Genomic DNA, 17,576 nt, shown 5'->3' on the forward strand with positions numbered 1-17,576 from the left:
AAGTAATAAAGGAAAATCAAACGCCAATTTCAAAATTTGGTTTTGCGCATGCGCAGTGCCAACTTTTTTATTTGCGGAAGAATTTACACGAAATTTGATACATAGGCACTTGGAATAAAGGAAAATCAAACGCCAATTTCAAAATTTGGTTTTGCGCATGCGCAGTGCCAACTTTTTTATTTATGGAGAATTTAAACGAAATTTGATACATAGGCACTTGGGATAAAGGAAAATCAAACGCCAATTTCAAAATTTGGTTTTGCGCATGCGCAGTGCCAATTTTTTTATTTATGGAAGAATTTAAACGAAATTTGATACATAGGCACTTGGAATAAAGGAAAATCAAACGCCAATTTCAAAATTTGGTTTTGCGCATGCGCAGTGCCAACTATTTTATTTATGGAAGAATTTAAATGAAATTTGATACATAGGCACTTGGAATAAAGGAAAATCAAACGCCAATTTCAAAATTTGGTTTTGCGCATGCGCAGTGGCAACTTTTTTATTTATGGAAGAATTTAAACGAAATTTGATACATAGGCACTTGGGATAAAGGAAAATCAAACGCCAATTTCAAAATTTGGTTTTGCGCATGCGCAGTGCCAACTTTTTTATTTATGGGAGAATTTAAACGAAATTTGATACATAGGCACTTGGGATAAAGGAAAATCAAACGCCAATTTCAAAATTTGGTTTTGCGCATGCGCAGTGCCAACTATTTTATTTATGGTAGAATTTAAATGAAATTTGATACATAGGCACTTGGAATAAAGGATCATCGAGCGCCAGTCTCAAAATTTTCTTTTGCGCATGCGCAGTGCCAACTTTTTTATCTATGGCACCATTTAAGTGAAATTTGATACTTAGGCGCTTGGAACAAAGGAAAATCTAAGATTAGTTTTAAAATTTAGGTTTGCGCATGCGCAGTTCCAACTTTCTTATTTAGAAAAGCATTGAAATGAAATTCTTCTCATAAACTGAAATTGAAGTAACACGTCAAAAATGGATTGCCCATGTGCAAAGCTATCTTTCATATTTGTGCCCGGATTTTTACGATTTTAACAGAAGTTGCATCTTATAAATGGGAAATGAATGCAAGTGGAAATGCGCTTTATGTAAATCGTTTACGATTACTTTTTAACTTGTTTCCTTTGTCTTGGGTATTGTATGTTCGTAATATCTTGCGTTTTTACTAATTAATAGCACCATTTATTATTAAAAAATAGAGATATATACATTTTCGAAATCAGAAAAAAATGCTCTGTGTCCAAGATAAGGATGTCTATTACATCCAAATGAGAGAAAAGATGCACAATTGAAGAGTTATTATCATACTTTCAAGAAAACCATAAAATTCCCATTACTTCCGAAGGTATGCCAGAAAAACCGAAATTTGCTGTTTCGTTTTTTTCATTGTCACGTTTTGAGTTTCCAATACAACGTTTCGTTTCGGAGACAATCATCAACTTTATTATGTTATATGGTCCGCAGAGAAAAGTACACAACGTATCGATAAGCATTTTTTATTATACGAATATAATGATGTACGGTACACAAAATAAAACAAAAGTTGAAAACTGTACGTTTCAACAGGATGGTGCTCCCGCATACAACACCCTAATCGTGAGAGAATACCTATCGGACATACTTGCAATTTTACAGGAAACTTGTCCTATAGGTACCTACTCACGTAAAGTTAGCCGGTGCTGTTTGGAAAGTGTTTCTGTTCCAATTCATCATACCACTACGGCTATCACTGTTATTTAAGAATAATTCAGAAACTACCACGCACATTTGTAGATAAAAAAAGATTAGGTTAGAAATTTTACATTAACCTTTTGCTAAATGGAAGTGCGTATATATGCCATCAATACGCATCAATCCAATGTGGTGTGTTGCGAATGTTACAAGAGTGTTTAGAGTTTAGACCCTGCAGCAGAGAGCGTCAAATATTATGTTTTCACATTGGCTCTTTGGTCATAACAAGAGAAATTGATGCATATCCGGTGTCTTTATCGAGTATTCTGTACGGAGTATTAGCGTAATTAGTTTATTGAATTAGTGTGCACTACCATGAAATGGTAATACTTACTAACTATGCAAATCATACCGGAAATGCAGCAATTGTTAGAAAATTAAGACTCGAGTGGATGTATTCATTCTTGTAACCCATCTAGACTTTTATTCAATCAGTATTATATCAAATTAATGGACTAATGATCCTCATGAAAACTTATCATAGGTTTGTGACAGGAAGCACCACATGTATCGAATAAGGTATCGAATTTAAAGGTTTTTATGTCCATTACACAGGGTGAACATTTTGTCTGGAACATTCATACCTTCAAAACAATATTTTTTTAAAGAAGAATTTTATGGTATCCAAAATTATAAAAAATGTGCTAACAATCTACGTACTATACATTTGTGGTCACTTCTGCACGGTCAATGGGGGGGGGGGGGGCTGCTAATTTTTTAACGGCAACTACTAGTTTTCATTATATATTATTAAAGAGCACACTTTTTTATATAGCATCATAAAAAACTTATTATATTACGTTGACTAATCAAGTTGAAGTAATAAAATCCCGAGAAGACTGAACTGTAAAAGTACAATAATGCTGAAAGATGTTCAGGCGTATAACATGTGTCAACTTAATACAGTTACTCAAGCACTGAATAGTTAAGGACGTGGTACGTTAAAGTAATTCAATTCAATAACAAGGATTCTGACAAATATATTTATTTCACGGATGCTGGCACTAATGTATTAGTCAAAAATCCGATGCAACGAAATGCCGAACGATCCTACAGATCGTTTTTGGGCTGCAATTTTTTGACCCGCTAATTTACGTACCTAAAAAACAATAGTGATCTTTCTGAACATACCCATTTTCAAAGCGATCGGACATTTCTAAACAAAGTTAGCACACGGGACAGATAACCGGACAGACAGACAGCAATACAAAATTATAAACGATCTCGAGGATCGTTAATAATTTGATAAATGATTTTCCAAACGAATTCGTCGGACAAGATTGCCGTTCCAACAACTCACTAAATTCTATTTAAAAAATGTAACATTTGGTATGAAAAATTTGAATAACTTAACGTTGTACTTAATAAAAAATCTGATAAGCATGTATGTCAAGCCGTTTTAATTATAAATTGGGTCAACATTCCGCGACTTTTGAGAATCACATTGAAAATGCATAATTTTGCCCAATTGTAATCTGTGTGTACAATGACTATTATCACGGTTCAAGACCAAATGAAAGTGGGGGAAGGAAGGTAAATCAGTTCAGTGATATTTTGTCAAATAGAATTTGAGTTGTGTGTTACCAAGTACAATTACATTATTTTATACGTATTTTATATTGTTACTTAATATACCTAAACGTTATTGGTGTTGTCACCTGCTGTTTTTTCTGAGTAAGTGATTCTCGCTCGAATAAGTACTATCAGGTCTGTAACTACAATCACCTTTCATAGTTTATTAAGTGCTAAAGATGTGCATGAAACGTAAGTTTCCCAAGACGAGTTTTCACTTTCTACCTATTTCTAATTGGATGCACAAAACCTACATAATTTTTATTTCCATCAATTGGCTGCAAAACAAAACGGTATATTGTTTCCTAATAGAACATACCGCTCGAACAACGATTTTACATGTGAATGGAGATCAATTGTGTAGCGTACATGCACATCAATTATCATTAGGTAAATTGCTTCGGTAAATAGAAAAAAAAACATTTTAATTAGATAATTCATGCTTGTTATCCCACTTCATGCGTCTTTTTATTAAATTAGACAAAAAAAACTATTTCTGCTGCTTTGGGTTAATTTTTAGAGGTTTTTGAATACCTACGAATTTTTCTTTGGTTTAGAGTAGAGATAAAATCCAGGATACCTACATCTGTGCCAACTTAGAAATAACAAGCAGAATAAAAAGCAGTGTATATAATATTGACTTCGATCTTTAATCCAAACCAAAAAAAAATCATTAGCTGCATCAAGATCGACAAGTTTACCACGTCATATCTTATTTTTTTTAATTTTATTTTATTTTATTAATCTTCTCAAACCAACAGTACTAATTCCATATTAAGGTTTGAGGACATATATGCATATGTTAACAAACAGCAAAAAATTATGAGTATCTATCATCAACTTAACTAATTACTTAACACAAACTTAATCTAAATCGATAAGGACAGGCCAAACAGCTGCAGATTTTCATTTCGAGATCTTTGAAATTCATTATACCTAAGTAATAATCATCATGCGTACAACAGGGGAATTAATATGGGCAATTGAACGTACATGCGGGATTTTGAAAAAAATTAAATTTGCTCTTGTTCTAGGATCCGGGACGTTGAAACCTATTAAAGAAAGTAAATAACTCGAATCAATTTGATTATTTAATAATTTAAATATAAACAAGAGGCAGCTATCCCTTCTACGATCACTAAGAGCACTATAGTTGTACAATTTCGCTAAATCACGATAATGTTCATAGCGAAGATACATTCCTGTGAATCTAAAGTGAAGACATCTAATAAAGTTACTCTGGATCATTTCAATTGCTGATGAGTGTTTATTAGTATAAGCATAAGGTGACCAAATAATAGCTATATCCTCAATACCTCAATACCTAAATACCTCCAATTGTCGTTCACTTGTCGTTACACATATTTTTTCATCAGAGGATACTTTTTCTAAGAGATTCTGATGTAATCCCTCTGTTGAATTATCTTCTATAAGAATATAAGCTCAATAATTTGATTCCCACATTTTGGTCAAAGTTCAAAATTATAAGTCTTTTTTTTTTATTTTAGTTGAAAGTGAAATATTTCACGTCCGAATCGAAAAGTTCAAGAAAAGTACCTACTGCACAATGCACATGTCCTCGGCTAAGAGAAGTTCACCTTTCACAAAAACCTTCAGCATGTAAAACACGCTTTAGTCTATTACGTTAAATTTGTAAATTAACCGTCTCTTTAGGCGTATGATATGGCATATGAAAAATATTCAAAATGTGTTAATTAATTCCGCCATCAGACTACCTCCTTAAGAGACATTTTGTAGTCAAACAAAATTTTTAATGCAAAAAAAGGCAAGTGAATATACTAATCGACGTGTCCGAGGATTTTCCCAAAGGATAATAAATGATGATTTCGTTTCTTTCATCACGGGAGCACTGTATATTAATTGCAAACCTTAATTATTCGAATACATAAATTTGCCTTAAATGTTATTTTTCTAAAAATTAAGCATAACTTAATTTTCATTTATCGTTGCCAAACATAGCACTGTATATTTTTGCGTGTCTAATTATTGTTTGCGTTTATACGTCCCTGACAATATTTGTATTGGACAAACGCGTGACTTAGGTGTCAGGGAACTTACGCAATTACTCGTTTCTATATTAATTGTTTTAATTGGTTCTTCCTATGGCCAAAGAGTAACCATAGTACTCTTTGCTATGGCGTTAAAAAAATAATCACTTTCTTGTAGGTAATTTTATTACGTAGGTACAATTTTATCGTCGGAATATCGAAATGTTTACTTTCTCATGTTTATGAAATAGCAACCTCTAAACAATTATATTTATAACTATTTTACGCGAGAGGGGTTGTTGGATCATTTTTTTGTTATTTCCTTGTAATGCCTTTTGATTTGACAAATTAAAATGTAAAGTGGCCAAAACGATACTTAAAATATAATTTTTACTTGGCGATGACTTACAGCTTAGCTTAAAATGATATTCTTCCTCCATCAATTTGGTCAATATTTGAACAAACAAAATGTATTATGATTATTAGTTTTTCGAAATGTATTCCAAATTCCTGTGTGTGTTCAGTATTGTAGCGAATATTCTACAAATCCCGGTACACATCGAGGCGCTATAAAAGATTAGTCATCGGCGATAAGAAACGAAAGCGGATGTCGCGCATTCTTTTCGGAAAATATGACGTGCTTGTTCGAGAACATTCGAGAGCATTCGGAAGTCTTCGTTAAATAAACGAACTGAATGGAGATGGAAGTTCAAATTTCAAGTCCGAAGTAATAAATAGTTAGCAGTCATAGCAGTGTTATTTATTTATTGCTAATTTGTAAATAAGTAAATCACGTAATTAAATTTACGTTACAGTATGTTCATTTATTTTTGTGGGGGAAGCTTGTGCGCCCCATAAGTTCTTTAAAAATGTTCATATTCTAAAATAAACAACTCTTTACTGAGGCAGTATCGTACCTCAAAAAACTACCATATTTACGGTTACTTGTTATCAGGATGTCCATTTTTAGCGCATTTTCCAACGAAATTATGCGTTTAAAATGTTACAAATAAGAAGAGTAAAGCGTTCAACAAAACAATAAAGGTTCTGGACTTACATATAAGGTTTTCCTAGTTCTTGATTGAAAATCCTTATTTTTTCCAAGTTTACGCTTGAGTTTTTACCTTGGTTTTTATCAAGCTCTAAAATTAAACTAGAAAACTGTTTTACAAGTTCTGAAACGGACGATTAAAAACAAACGCCACAATCGAGTTTTTAATCACATTTATTTGTACACAAATCGGTCGTCTGGACATTCCGTATAATCTTGGATTTCATTAATTAACTAATTGGAATACTTGTGAACAAATTCACCTAATATTAAATGGCAACTAGTTTTTGCTACGCTACAATTCCCAAATACGCTTCATAATATCATTGAATATCCGAGTTGGATATTCAATGATAATATTTACTGTTTTGATAAAATTTTGGGGTTTTGTGCAGTTTCGGATCATCCGTGTATACAAACTTTCTTCTTTCTTATCTTACGTCACCGGCAATGGTTCCAAGACGATTGACATAGTTGAAAGTGGCAGCTCGGGTACCAACTTTAACATTGACTTAAACCTTTCTTCTATAACTGCACACACTGACTGACTCAATACTACAGCAATCGGAAAACACCTCATGCAACAACCCTTCAATTTGAATTGGTAAATGGAAGAAACTTCAAAACATCGGCCGACCGCCGGAAAAATCGGATTTGAAAATTTAACGCAACTGACTGTTACGTATGATTAGTCAAATGACCTGAAAACCGCCTGGTTAGATCGGTGTGCCAGATTTTTAATTTCTCATCACCTCCATCGCGTTCTTTGCCTTTGATAATGGCTGACGAAAAGCGAACACTTGTTTAGAATGCATTTCCATATGTCAAAACTACACACCTGTGCCTAAGTTCTAGAACAATTTTTCTAGCATAAGTATAACTACGAGTAAAATTAAATAAAACTCAAAAATTATTTCAAGCTGAAGGGCATTGGGAGCTTTTATTTCAAAACATTTGACGAGGTCACTAAGCTATTTTTGTGCCTTTTCAAGAACGATTATGTTCACTTTTGACGCAATGGAAACTTTCCTAACCTCGTTCTTTTGGTTCAGAAACCTCAGCCCCAATTTGCCTCTATATAGGTCTATAACCGACAAGGCCCATTGAAATTTAGATTATTTGTTAATAAGCACAGTACTGGCTGTGTTTCCTTAATTTATGCGACTCTTAATTTTATTTACTAAAATAAGTACGACCAAAAAACTAATTAAGGTAATTAGCTGAACGACACTCGATGACGCGTGTTCCCAAACATGTGCTCCGTTATTAATTAATTCTTGAGACCTGCAACTATATTTTATTATACTATATACTTGTCTGTTCAAATAAATAAATTATTATATTATCATAAGGCAAATTTGAAGGTGTATCGTTAGCGCAGGCAGGGGATTAAAGTCTACTTTTCACAATACTCGTGTTTTTCGCTCTGGGAATTTTATGCTAAGTAAAAACTAAATGGTGGGAAGTTCATCATATGGAACGGCAGAATACAGAAACACAGTATTTGATCATGCATATTTGTTTCAGTTGGTCCAGTTACAGTATCATACACTAAAAGGTTATGGGTAGAAATAGTTCAGCATTTAACAATCAACGTTCAGAGTTTATATCGGAGTCTGACCAAGACCATGACTCAAAAAGCGGCGGTTGTTTTGTATCAACAAAAAAAGCCGTAGTGTTAGCCGTACTCGCAATCCTTTGTTTGGGGGCTGTTGGTGCTACAATATACTTTTACGGTCACAAAATTGACAAGCAATCGGTAAAGTGCTATCTAATAATGTAACCCCAAATTTTCATCATTATCCTATAGCAAAACGAAAACAACACAAACGACTTAGAAGCTCTGTTGAATGATACTCTAAACAACCAAACCTTTGAAGACTTTCGATTGCCGCTTGACATTTTCCCGCTCCACTATCGCCTTCGAATTCATCCTCTTTTGGATGAATCCAGTTCGGATAACTTCACATTTACTGGCGAAGTGACTATATTGATGCATTGCTCGGAATCAACAAAAGCAATTATTCTGCATGCAGATCAGCTGAACATTTTGCAAGATCAGGTTGAAGTATCTACTACAAAAGATGTATCAGAAGAGTTTTTTCCTGAAATTGTTAACCTAACGAGGGACGAAGATGACATTGTTGATTCACAATCGCAAAGTTACTCAACAGACGATCCACCCTCTGAATCGTTAAATAAGGATAGTGCATTTCTTATTTATCATCAACCGGAGGTTATTTACTTGGATCTTGAAAAAATCGAAGAAATCACAAATATGTCTAGATACATTATTCATTTGAAGGATAAACTGCAAGCTGGCGAGAACTATACTGTTAATTTGCAATTTTCTGGAACTGTATCCAACAATCTTCTAGGTCTGTATAGAACCAAATATTTAAGCCCAGATGGAGCCACCAGGTATCAACTTTTAATAATATTAAGTTAATTTACAATACGGATTATAGGTGGATTTTGAACACTCATTTCCAACCGATATTTGCTCGGATGGTGTTTCCATGTTTTGACGAACCATCGTTTAAGGCATCCTTTGAAATTAGTGTAGCAAGAAAGACAAATATGAGTTCTCTGTCCAATATGCCTCTTAAGGAATCCGAAGAGATGTAAGTGTATTCCTACTCACATCAGTTAACAAGTGAAATGTTTAGGCCTAACCAATCTGGATGGGTGTGGGACCATTTCGATACGTCACCGCCCATGTCACCTCACCTGGTGGCATTTACCATATTTGACTTTGGGTACGTTAAAGTAAACGCGAGTGAATTGGGCACAGTGTTAAAAATTTGGGCACCGAATCACTTGCTCGCCGAGGCAAACTACGCTGCGGATATTAGCCCAAACATATTGAGCTACTTACAAACTTACTTTGGAGTGAAGTTCCCTTTGCCAAAATTAGATATGGTGGCCGTGCCTGAACTATATCAAACTGCAATGGAGAACTGGGGTTTAATTAGGTTCAGGTAATATAAAAACGAGGACCTCCTGTTTCCTATTTAAACCAATTTGATAGGGACGACGCACTTTTACTACACCCGAGCACAATCAGTTGGGATACGAAAAATCATATATTCAGAACCATGATAAATAAGTTCGCCAAGCAATGGATTGGGAACTTAGTCACTATGAATTGGTGGTCGGAGATATGGCTGAGTGAGGGGTTTTCCGCTTATTTAGAAGACGTTGTTCAAAATGCGGTACGTAGCTAAATACATTTGTATGATTAAATTTACGAATTCACCCCTAGATAGACCCAACGTTGAAAGATCTGGACATTTATTCTCTAAAAATTGCACAGACTAGTCTTGACTCTGATAAATTAAAATCGGTGCAAAGTTTGCAGATCCCTATTAAAGAGCCAACTCAGATCGAACAACTTTTTGATGATGTCGCGTATAATAAAGGAAGTTGCTTGTTGAGAATGTTAAATTGGACAATAACTGAAGAAGAATTCAAAAAAGGAATTAAAAATTATTTAACAAAATGGTAAACATTCATTCGAAAATGCACCCTCCAAAGTTAACTTTTAGGAAGTACAAATGCAGCACAATTGAAGACTTTTGGAATTCTTTCACGAATGTCGATAAGTTCTTACCGAATGGCGTGTCCCTAAAAGAATTTATGGATTCTTGGATTACGCAAGATGGATATCCTGTTCTAACGGTACGGCGTGACTATGAACATGGGTCAGCTAGTATCACTCAAAGAGGATTTATTAACTCACACAGCGCGGATCACTATTTGTGGTACATACCTCTCACTTATTTAAAGGAAGCTGAACATACACCACTGAAAACAACGTGGATGATTAATCAGAGATTAATTACGATAAGTAATTTCACAAATCCTGGTTCAAAACAATGGTCCATTTTTAATGTGGAAGGAACCGGTAATTTTTAATTTTTTCTATACTTCTTTGACGACTTTTTACCATCGTTCGAGAACATCAGGTCTACTTATTTTTTAGGGTTGTATAGAGTAAATTACGATGATACAAACTGGAACTTACTTAAACATCAACTAATGAAGGATGCTTCTAAAATATCTTCAACCGATCGTGGACAGCTTTTAAATGACGCCTTTGAGTTGGCAAACTTTAATTTGCTCAATTATAGTTCTGCTTTTGAAATAACCAAATACATGAAGCATAGAGAACACAACTACATTCCATGGAATGCATTATTCAACAGCTTAAAGCAACTAAATTACATTATTCGAACGACGCAATACCGTGGGATTTTTGAGGTTTGGAGTTGATGATATACACAATGATCACAATGTTGGTTTTTAGAACTATATTATAAATCTCATAACACCGACGTATATTAGGCTGGGAAATGTAGCCAAAGTAAACGAGTCGCTAAGTGACAAACTGTTAAGGACGTTTATTCTTTCTAAACTTTGTACGTGTAATTATGAGCCCTGTCTGGAATGGTCAAGGATGAAGTATAAAGAATGGATGGACTCAAAAAATCCAGACGTTAACATTCCGTAAGTAAACACTCTCTTGTGTCTCTTTTAATATTGAATTTATAGGATTGCTTACGACTTCCGTAAAATTGCTTCATGTACCGCTATAAAAATGGGAGGTCGAAAAGAATGGTTCTTCTTATGGCGAAGAACTTTATATCCCTCAAGATCCACTGCTAATTTAAAAATATTTTATTCATCACTGGGATGCACCCGGGAACCGTGGTTGATAAACAAGTAAAGCATTTACACAACAAGCAGTGTAAGTTTCTGGTATCTCTTTGTTGTAGTTACTTAGAAAATGCCATTAATGGTACTATTCCGCTTCAATACTCAATCGATGTTTGGAAGTCGCTTACAAATAATCCTGTCGCTTTGAATTTTGGATTTGCATTTTTGAGGAGCAATTGGGAGCGAATAAATAAAAATTACCAACATATTTTTATCAATCTAAATATTATTTTTGAAGAATTCCTGTCCAAGCTTTCGACAAATATCGACTTGGAGGATGTAAGTACATAGTTAATCGTTTTGGACGAAATTTTGATTATTATACTTAGTCACACTAACTTTTGTTTCTACTAATTCTCTTTTTTTTCGTATAGCGGGAAACACGGGAGTGTTAATTGTAATGATGTTTTAGCTCACCAATTTCTACAAAGATAATGAAAAGACGCTAACATCAGTATCATCTTTAATGTTGGATATTGTTGAAAAAATTAAGTCGCGTGTTTCTTGGAAGAACACAAATTTGGATGTCGTAATAAAATGGATAGAAGAAAATTCTGATCAAAATCACAAATCTTCGAAAGATTTATAACAAAATAGTATTATATTATTTTAATTATATATTATTATTTTATTATATAGCTTAGACATGTTATTGCATCAGTATTTCCAGTTGAATATAATTGTACTTAATTAGTGAAGTGCATTAATTCAGCAAACTCACTCAAATTAAGTTAATGCAATCTAATTCAAGACTGCATTTGTGTTCTTAAGAAATTCCTTTCAGGTAGAATAGGATTAAGGGGTTGTATTAAGTCTCAAAAACGGCAGGATAAATTCAATTCATTTTAAAATGATGCAGTAGAATTTTCCTTAAAAACCCCCTAGCTAGAATGACCTTATGTTTAAAAAATGCTGCCATCTGCACACGCTATTTGTGAATTACACCCTCGCCTCTAGTCAATCTGAATCGCCAATAACATTTAAAATGTAAAGTAAATTTAACTTTGCGCTTTTCCTAATTTTATACAGATCTATATACACGAAAATCAAACTGCATGCTATGCTGTGTTGCCTGTAAGCAGTCAGAATTTGATGTTTATAATTAATCGCTACTGTAGATTAAAATGGCAATTCCCTATATCAATTACTAAAAACCAAACAGCAAAAATACTGAAATAATGATTAACCAAAAATAGTATATTCCCCATATAAAATGAAAAGTGAACCTTCGCCTAGAGGATAGGCAACGCGCAAATGCTGACACATGCTGTACAATTGTGGCAAGGTAACCAATACAATTGACTTTCTGACTAACTTCACATTACATTGCTATTACCAACGTCCAAAAATTAATAACCACATCCCTTTTTTTCGTAGGTGAATACATTATTAACCGTTTTGTTGATTCTTTCTCGAGTTAATTAAACGATAGGTAAGTAATTATAGCTATTTTATTATTTCTTATATAGAAATGGTGTAGTTTGTTAAATGAACTAAGAATATACCGCTTAATTGATTACACGTTTATCTTCAACAACGTGCTAAATTTATAGGTTAGAGGAACCTAGATTTTCTTGCTTTGCAATAGATTCACCTTGTCTTTGAACAGTTTGGCATGTAAGCTGTTGCTTTTACAATATATAGTACCTTAGTATTGATCATTATAGTTTAATTGAGTTTTTAATTGCCATATGGAGTAGGGATCATTAACTCATTACGTTTATAGAAACAGCACAATGGCACCCAGAGGAAATAATATGATTCCTAATGGACATTTCCATAAGGATTGGAAGCGATATGTGAAAACCTGGTTTAACCAACCTGCTCGTAAACATAGAAGAAGGCAGAATCGTATTAAAAAGGCCCGTTCTATTGCTCCGAGACCTGTCGCAGGTCCACTACGTCCTGTTGTTAGGTGTCCTACCATTCGGTACCACACCAAAGTACGTCCAGGAAGGGGTTTCACCTTACAAGAATTGAAAGTAAGTTTACAAATCTAAAAATGTGAGATTTTCAATTCTACATTTACTCCTTAGTTAACTTTAGGTAAAAATCAAAGATTAACTTTTCAGTATAAACTGAGGTCGAAAAATGCTAATGCTAATTTACACCGGAGATTTTCATTAATGCGTAGTACATTGTTTATGTGAGGCAATGAAAATTTTGTGTGTTTCATATGATCGTTGTCTTGGAATTCTAACTTTGTAGTCATTAAATGATCATTATTAATAATAATTATGAACATCTAGGCTGCACATCTCACACCAAGGTTCGCCCGCTCCATCGGTATTGCTGTAGATTTTCGGCGCCGTAACAAGTCCGTCGAATCAATTCAAGTGAACACGCAGCGTTTGAAGGAATATCGCTCCAAACTGATCTTGTTCCCGCTCCACAAGAAGAAGCTGCGTGCAGGAGAGGCCACTGAAGAAGAACAAAAGATGGCTACCCAATTTACTGGGGAAATTCTTCCAATTAAGCAAGCAGTAACTGAACCCGAAGCTCGTGTTCCGACGCAGCGTGAAAAGAGATTCAATGCATACGCAACTCTTAGAAAGGTACGTTTACTCTGAAATGTTGTAGCTTAGGTTCCATAATAATTGTGTTTAGGAACGTTCCGATGCCAAACTGGTCGGTATTAGAGCCAAGCGTCAAAAGGAAGCAAGTGAAAATGCAGATGACATTGCCAAAATGGAAACTAAGAAAGGCAAAAAATAAGACGGTTTAAGATTAAATGACTATTTAAAATACAATCTTCTGTAATCAAATTAATCAAAGTTTGATTAAATTTTTACTTGGGAAGTGGCTTTAATTTTTTTAATTTTAGCTATTTTGTAGTAACTAACATTGTGTACCTAATCATTGAATTGAGTGAAATCTGTCCAAACCTGTTTAAGCAGAATGTAGCTAAGGTCTTATTTTTCTGTGTACAACCTACAAAAATTGTGCCAGGTTTTATTAACAAAGCGGAGAAAAAATTTCAAAGTTACATAACTAAAATATTTCTTTTCGCCAAAACGGTTATTTTGATTTCGTTATAAATTTTGGCAGTTTTAATTACCTACAAAAAATCTAGCAGAGCTTAGTGCTCGGTTAATATTTAGGATGAGTTGACAAGTTCGGTTGTTGCTTTCTTTCAGTTTTAACTTTTAATGCAAAAAAGACTGAAGATAAAATATTAATACCTATTGCTTATGTTAAAATATCAGTGTACATGTGTATGCAATTTTCATCATGATTATAATTAATATTGAGATTGTTAAGTAAAGGGGAACGTGACCCATCTCACATCTGCACACAGGCTGCCGACAAAAAAAGGCGTTGTAAATTTTTTTAAATTCCAAAACCAAGAACTGTGTTATGGGGGTGAGAAAAAAGTTTAACAGATACTAAGTATAACAACTTTTCTCATTTTTAAATTATAATATCGTACTTCTTTTTGCTAGTATTGCGACATTATTCAAGTAAAAGGTATCCTTTTCTATTGAGTCATTATAGCTGTTGGCTACTTGAATCCTTATGTGTACTTGATATCACATAATTACTTCTTATAAGTTCAAGCATTGATTTATGTACTTATCCACATTCCACCTCATCTTTTAGCTAACAACTATCCAAATCTACTATACCTAACTGTATACAGGGTGTTACACGACCGTTCGAAAAAAAAAAATCGGGTTGTAGAGGGCATCAAAACAAGCACTTTTTCCAAATAAACCGAGGGTCCAACGTGTTTCGTTTGGGAGCCACCCCCCAAAGAGTGTTGAAATCTGCATTTCTTCTTTAATTTTTTTCTCAGCAACCATAAGAGTTACAAAGTCGGGTGGCATGTCTTTGAATAGGTTTTTGGGTATGCTCTTTCCGATTTTGCAATTTTTTTTTCAAAATTCCTACCCCTAAAGGGCGCACCCCTAAACTAGGGTGCAAAAAAAAATTCTGATTTCGACGAAATTTGGTATCTGGGGTTTTTTTAACATGAAAATCACGAATCTGAAATTAGTTTTTGAAAATTCGAAAAAAAAAGTTCCACTGCAATTCTTGGCGGGACAACGAAAATAGAGATAATTCCACGAAATTTGTTGTGTACATACTAAACGAGTTAAGGAACAAAACTGTCGAACAGTTTTTTAAAATAACTTTTCAAACAAAAGTTATACTCATTTGAATGTTGGTCCTTCGGGTCGCGAAGTGTCCCAAGCCTACTAGTAAGCCATAATTTCGCATGTGTTTTGAAGTTATTTTTCAACCTAAGATTATGAAAATTTTTGATCATAGTGAAAAAGTATCATACGGAAAGTGATTTGACTTTTTCCCCTACCTTATTTAGATAATAAACAATCGATCAGCGCTTTAAAATACCTTGGTAGGTGTTTTAATCGATACATCGAATTTTTTAATCATTTAATGACCGAATTAATTCCAAATAACAAAATATCGACTCAAACCGTTAATCTTTTGTTTTTGCGACATTGTCAACCAACACATGCGAAATTATGGCTTACTAGTAGGCTTGGGACACTTCGCGACCCGAAGGACCAACATTCAAATGAGTATAACTTTTGTTTGAAAAGTTATTTTAAAAAACTGTTCGACAGTTTTGTTCCTTAACTCGTTTAGTATGTACACAACAAATTTCGTGGAATTATCTCTATTTTCGTTGTCCCGCCAAGAATTGCAGTGGAACTTTTTTTTTCGAATTTTCAAAAACTAATTTCAGATTCGTGATTTTCATGTTAAAAAAACCCCAGATACCAAATTTCGTCGAAATCAGAATTTTTTTTTTGCACCCTAGTTTAGGGGTGCGCCCTTTAGGGGTAGGAATTTTGAAAAAAAAATTGCAAAATCGGAAAGAGCATACCCAAAAACCTATTCAAAGACATGCCACCCGACTTTGTAACTCTTATGGTTGCTGAGAAAAAAATTAAAGAAGAAATGCAGATTTCACACTCTTTGGGGGGTGGCTCCCAAACGAAACACGTTGGACCCTCGGTTTATTTGGAAAAAGTGCTTGTTTTGATGCCCTCTACAACCCGATTTTTTTTTTTCGAACGGTCGTGTAACACCCTGTATGTATGACACAATGCGACTTTACTAATAATGTCATTTTTGACAAAAAATGTAGCTCAAAATCTGTTGTACTTTCTTAAAAAAGTTCATCTGCCACCAGGAATATGGAACCAATTTCTTTTAGAACATGATGCAGTCAAACATATGTTCTTCATGGAGGTAGAAAATGCCAAAATAGCACTGTTCTATTCAAAAACTGGTGACGTTTTCCGCTTAGAGTATATCAAGGTGCCCCCAAACTTGCAAAGGAGAGGCTTTGGACGTATATTGGCAAAGGCAAGGCACAATTTGAAATAGTTCCTATGTAATAATCACGATTCCATCTTTCAGGAGACTTTCAAATATATTGCCATGAATAATTACAAGATGTCTATATCGTGCAGATTCATAAAAAAAATTTTTGAAGAGAATAAAGGTGATTACAAACAATTTTATATTGAATAAATTTAAATTATTTATATGGGGCTTATTTTTTTGTGTACTTAATGTATATCTAGTAAAATAAAAAAGTATAGTCTGGATTCAACCCCATCAACTTTCCAGAAATTTGCGCACTGGAACCCTGTATCAAGGGCGTAGGCAGGGGGAGGGAGTGCTCCCGAAATGATCGTCAAATTAAGTTTTTAACAATAACTAACCGAGGTTTTTTTAACTTGCTCAATAAATCTGTCTTGATGCCATGCTGGTTAATTTATCGAACGAGTTAGCGAGGTTAGTTCCTACACTTATACACCCATAGGTCTACGGATGTATCAGTGTAGGAACTAAATTCAAATTTTACCAATCTTAAGCCTTTCCCTCTGGTTCAGCACCCCCCGCCCCAAATAAAATCCTGGTTACCTACGCCCTTGCCCTGGATTACAGTCCAGTAATATTTAGTAGGTACTATTTATAAGTTCAAAACAAAAGGATCATGGATATTGGGTGACAAAAGCTTAGACCATATAGTACATGGACTGCTAATTGTAACGAAAATATGGTCAAGGACATCGCCTGGGAATGTGAGTTTCAGGGTAAACGAGTCTGGCCGAAGTTGTGCGATTAGACACGATTTGAGACTGTCAACCTATAAATTAACAAACGTCAATTAATTAATCGCCTAGATATGCCAAAAAAGCAAACCTATCCGTATTTGTGGACGTATAGAAGATAATCAAGAGTATTTAAAGCTTCCCGTACTACGCGGTTCCCATAAAAGCTACTCTTTACGCGATCCGAGTGGTGTTCATACGACTAGTTTACCCTGAGATTCACATACCCACGACTGCAGTGCCCTCTATCCGTGACCACCCATTTTGTATTGAAAGCCTAGGGATAATAGCAGTCCATGTACTATATGGTCTAAGGCCAAAAGTCACTACAGCTATAGGTTTGATTTTGGAGATTGTGAGTCATCTGCATCA

The 17,576-nt window shown here is 34.4% G+C and overlaps 2 protein-coding genes across 3 annotated transcripts; both read left to right on the top strand.

Annotated features, from left to right (window-relative positions):
- Nucleotides 1–3,309: 3,309 nt before the first annotated feature.
- Nucleotides 3,310–11,802, top strand: LOC116167454 (aminopeptidase N-like). Of its 2 annotated transcripts, none has more exons than XM_031482815.1 (13): nucleotides 3,310–3,432; nucleotides 7,918–8,149; nucleotides 8,201–8,811; nucleotides 8,859–9,014; nucleotides 9,060–9,371; nucleotides 9,422–9,605; nucleotides 9,656–9,894; nucleotides 9,939–10,297; nucleotides 10,376–10,653; nucleotides 10,700–10,899; nucleotides 10,945–11,115; nucleotides 11,169–11,388; nucleotides 11,522–11,802. In XM_031482815.1, exons 2-13 carry the CDS (start codon nucleotides 7,952–7,954, stop codon nucleotides 11,696–11,698), a joined length of 3,105 nt encoding a protein of 1,034 aa, XP_031338675.1. In that variant the 5' UTR covers nucleotides 3,310–3,432; nucleotides 7,918–7,951; the 3' UTR covers nucleotides 11,699–11,802. The 2 variants fall into 2 exon arrangements, with proteins under 2 accessions (XP_031338675.1, XP_031338676.1); XM_031482816.1 differs by lacking the exon at nucleotides 3,310–3,432 and adding an exon at nucleotides 4,935–4,950.
- Nucleotides 11,803–12,415: 613 nt separating this feature from the next.
- LOC116167333 (60S ribosomal protein L13) lies at nucleotides 12,416–13,908 on the top strand. Its single transcript, XM_031482673.1, has 4 exons — nucleotides 12,416–12,541; nucleotides 12,836–13,091; nucleotides 13,359–13,664; nucleotides 13,717–13,908. Exons 2-4 carry the CDS (start codon nucleotides 12,846–12,848, stop codon nucleotides 13,822–13,824), a joined length of 660 nt encoding a protein of 219 aa, XP_031338533.1. The 5' UTR covers nucleotides 12,416–12,541; nucleotides 12,836–12,845; the 3' UTR covers nucleotides 13,825–13,908.
- Nucleotides 13,909–17,576: the final 3,668 nt, after the last annotated feature.

This window comes from Photinus pyralis, unplaced genomic scaffold, assembly GCF_008802855.1.
Source record: "Photinus pyralis isolate 1611_PpyrPB1 unplaced genomic scaffold, Ppyr1.3 Ppyr1.4_LG3b, whole genome shotgun sequence".
In the NCBI taxonomy this organism is placed as follows: Eukaryota; Metazoa; Arthropoda; class Insecta; order Coleoptera; family Lampyridae; genus Photinus; species Photinus pyralis.

Bases quoted from the DNA above. Each gene is read 5' to 3' on its own strand.
- LOC116167454 (XM_031482815.1), top strand. From the start codon at position 7,952: ATGGGTAGAAATAGTTCAGCATTTAACAATCAACGTTCAGAGTTTATA. The intron at 8,812-8,858 runs GTATCAACTTTT...TACGGATTATAG, and splicing joins AGCCCAGATGGAGCCACCAG to GTGGATTTTGAACACTCATT. The intron at 9,015-9,059 runs GTAAGTGTATTC...TGAAATGTTTAG, and splicing joins CTTAAGGAATCCGAAGAGAT to GCCTAACCAATCTGGATGGG.
- LOC116167333 (XM_031482673.1), top strand. From the start codon at position 12,846: ATGGCACCCAGAGGAAATAATATGATTCCTAATGGACATTTCCATAAG. The intron at 13,092-13,358 runs GTAAGTTTACAA...ATGAACATCTAG, and splicing joins TCACCTTACAAGAATTGAAA to GCTGCACATCTCACACCAAG. The intron at 13,665-13,716 runs GTACGTTTACTC...AATTGTGTTTAG, and splicing joins CATACGCAACTCTTAGAAAG to GAACGTTCCGATGCCAAACT.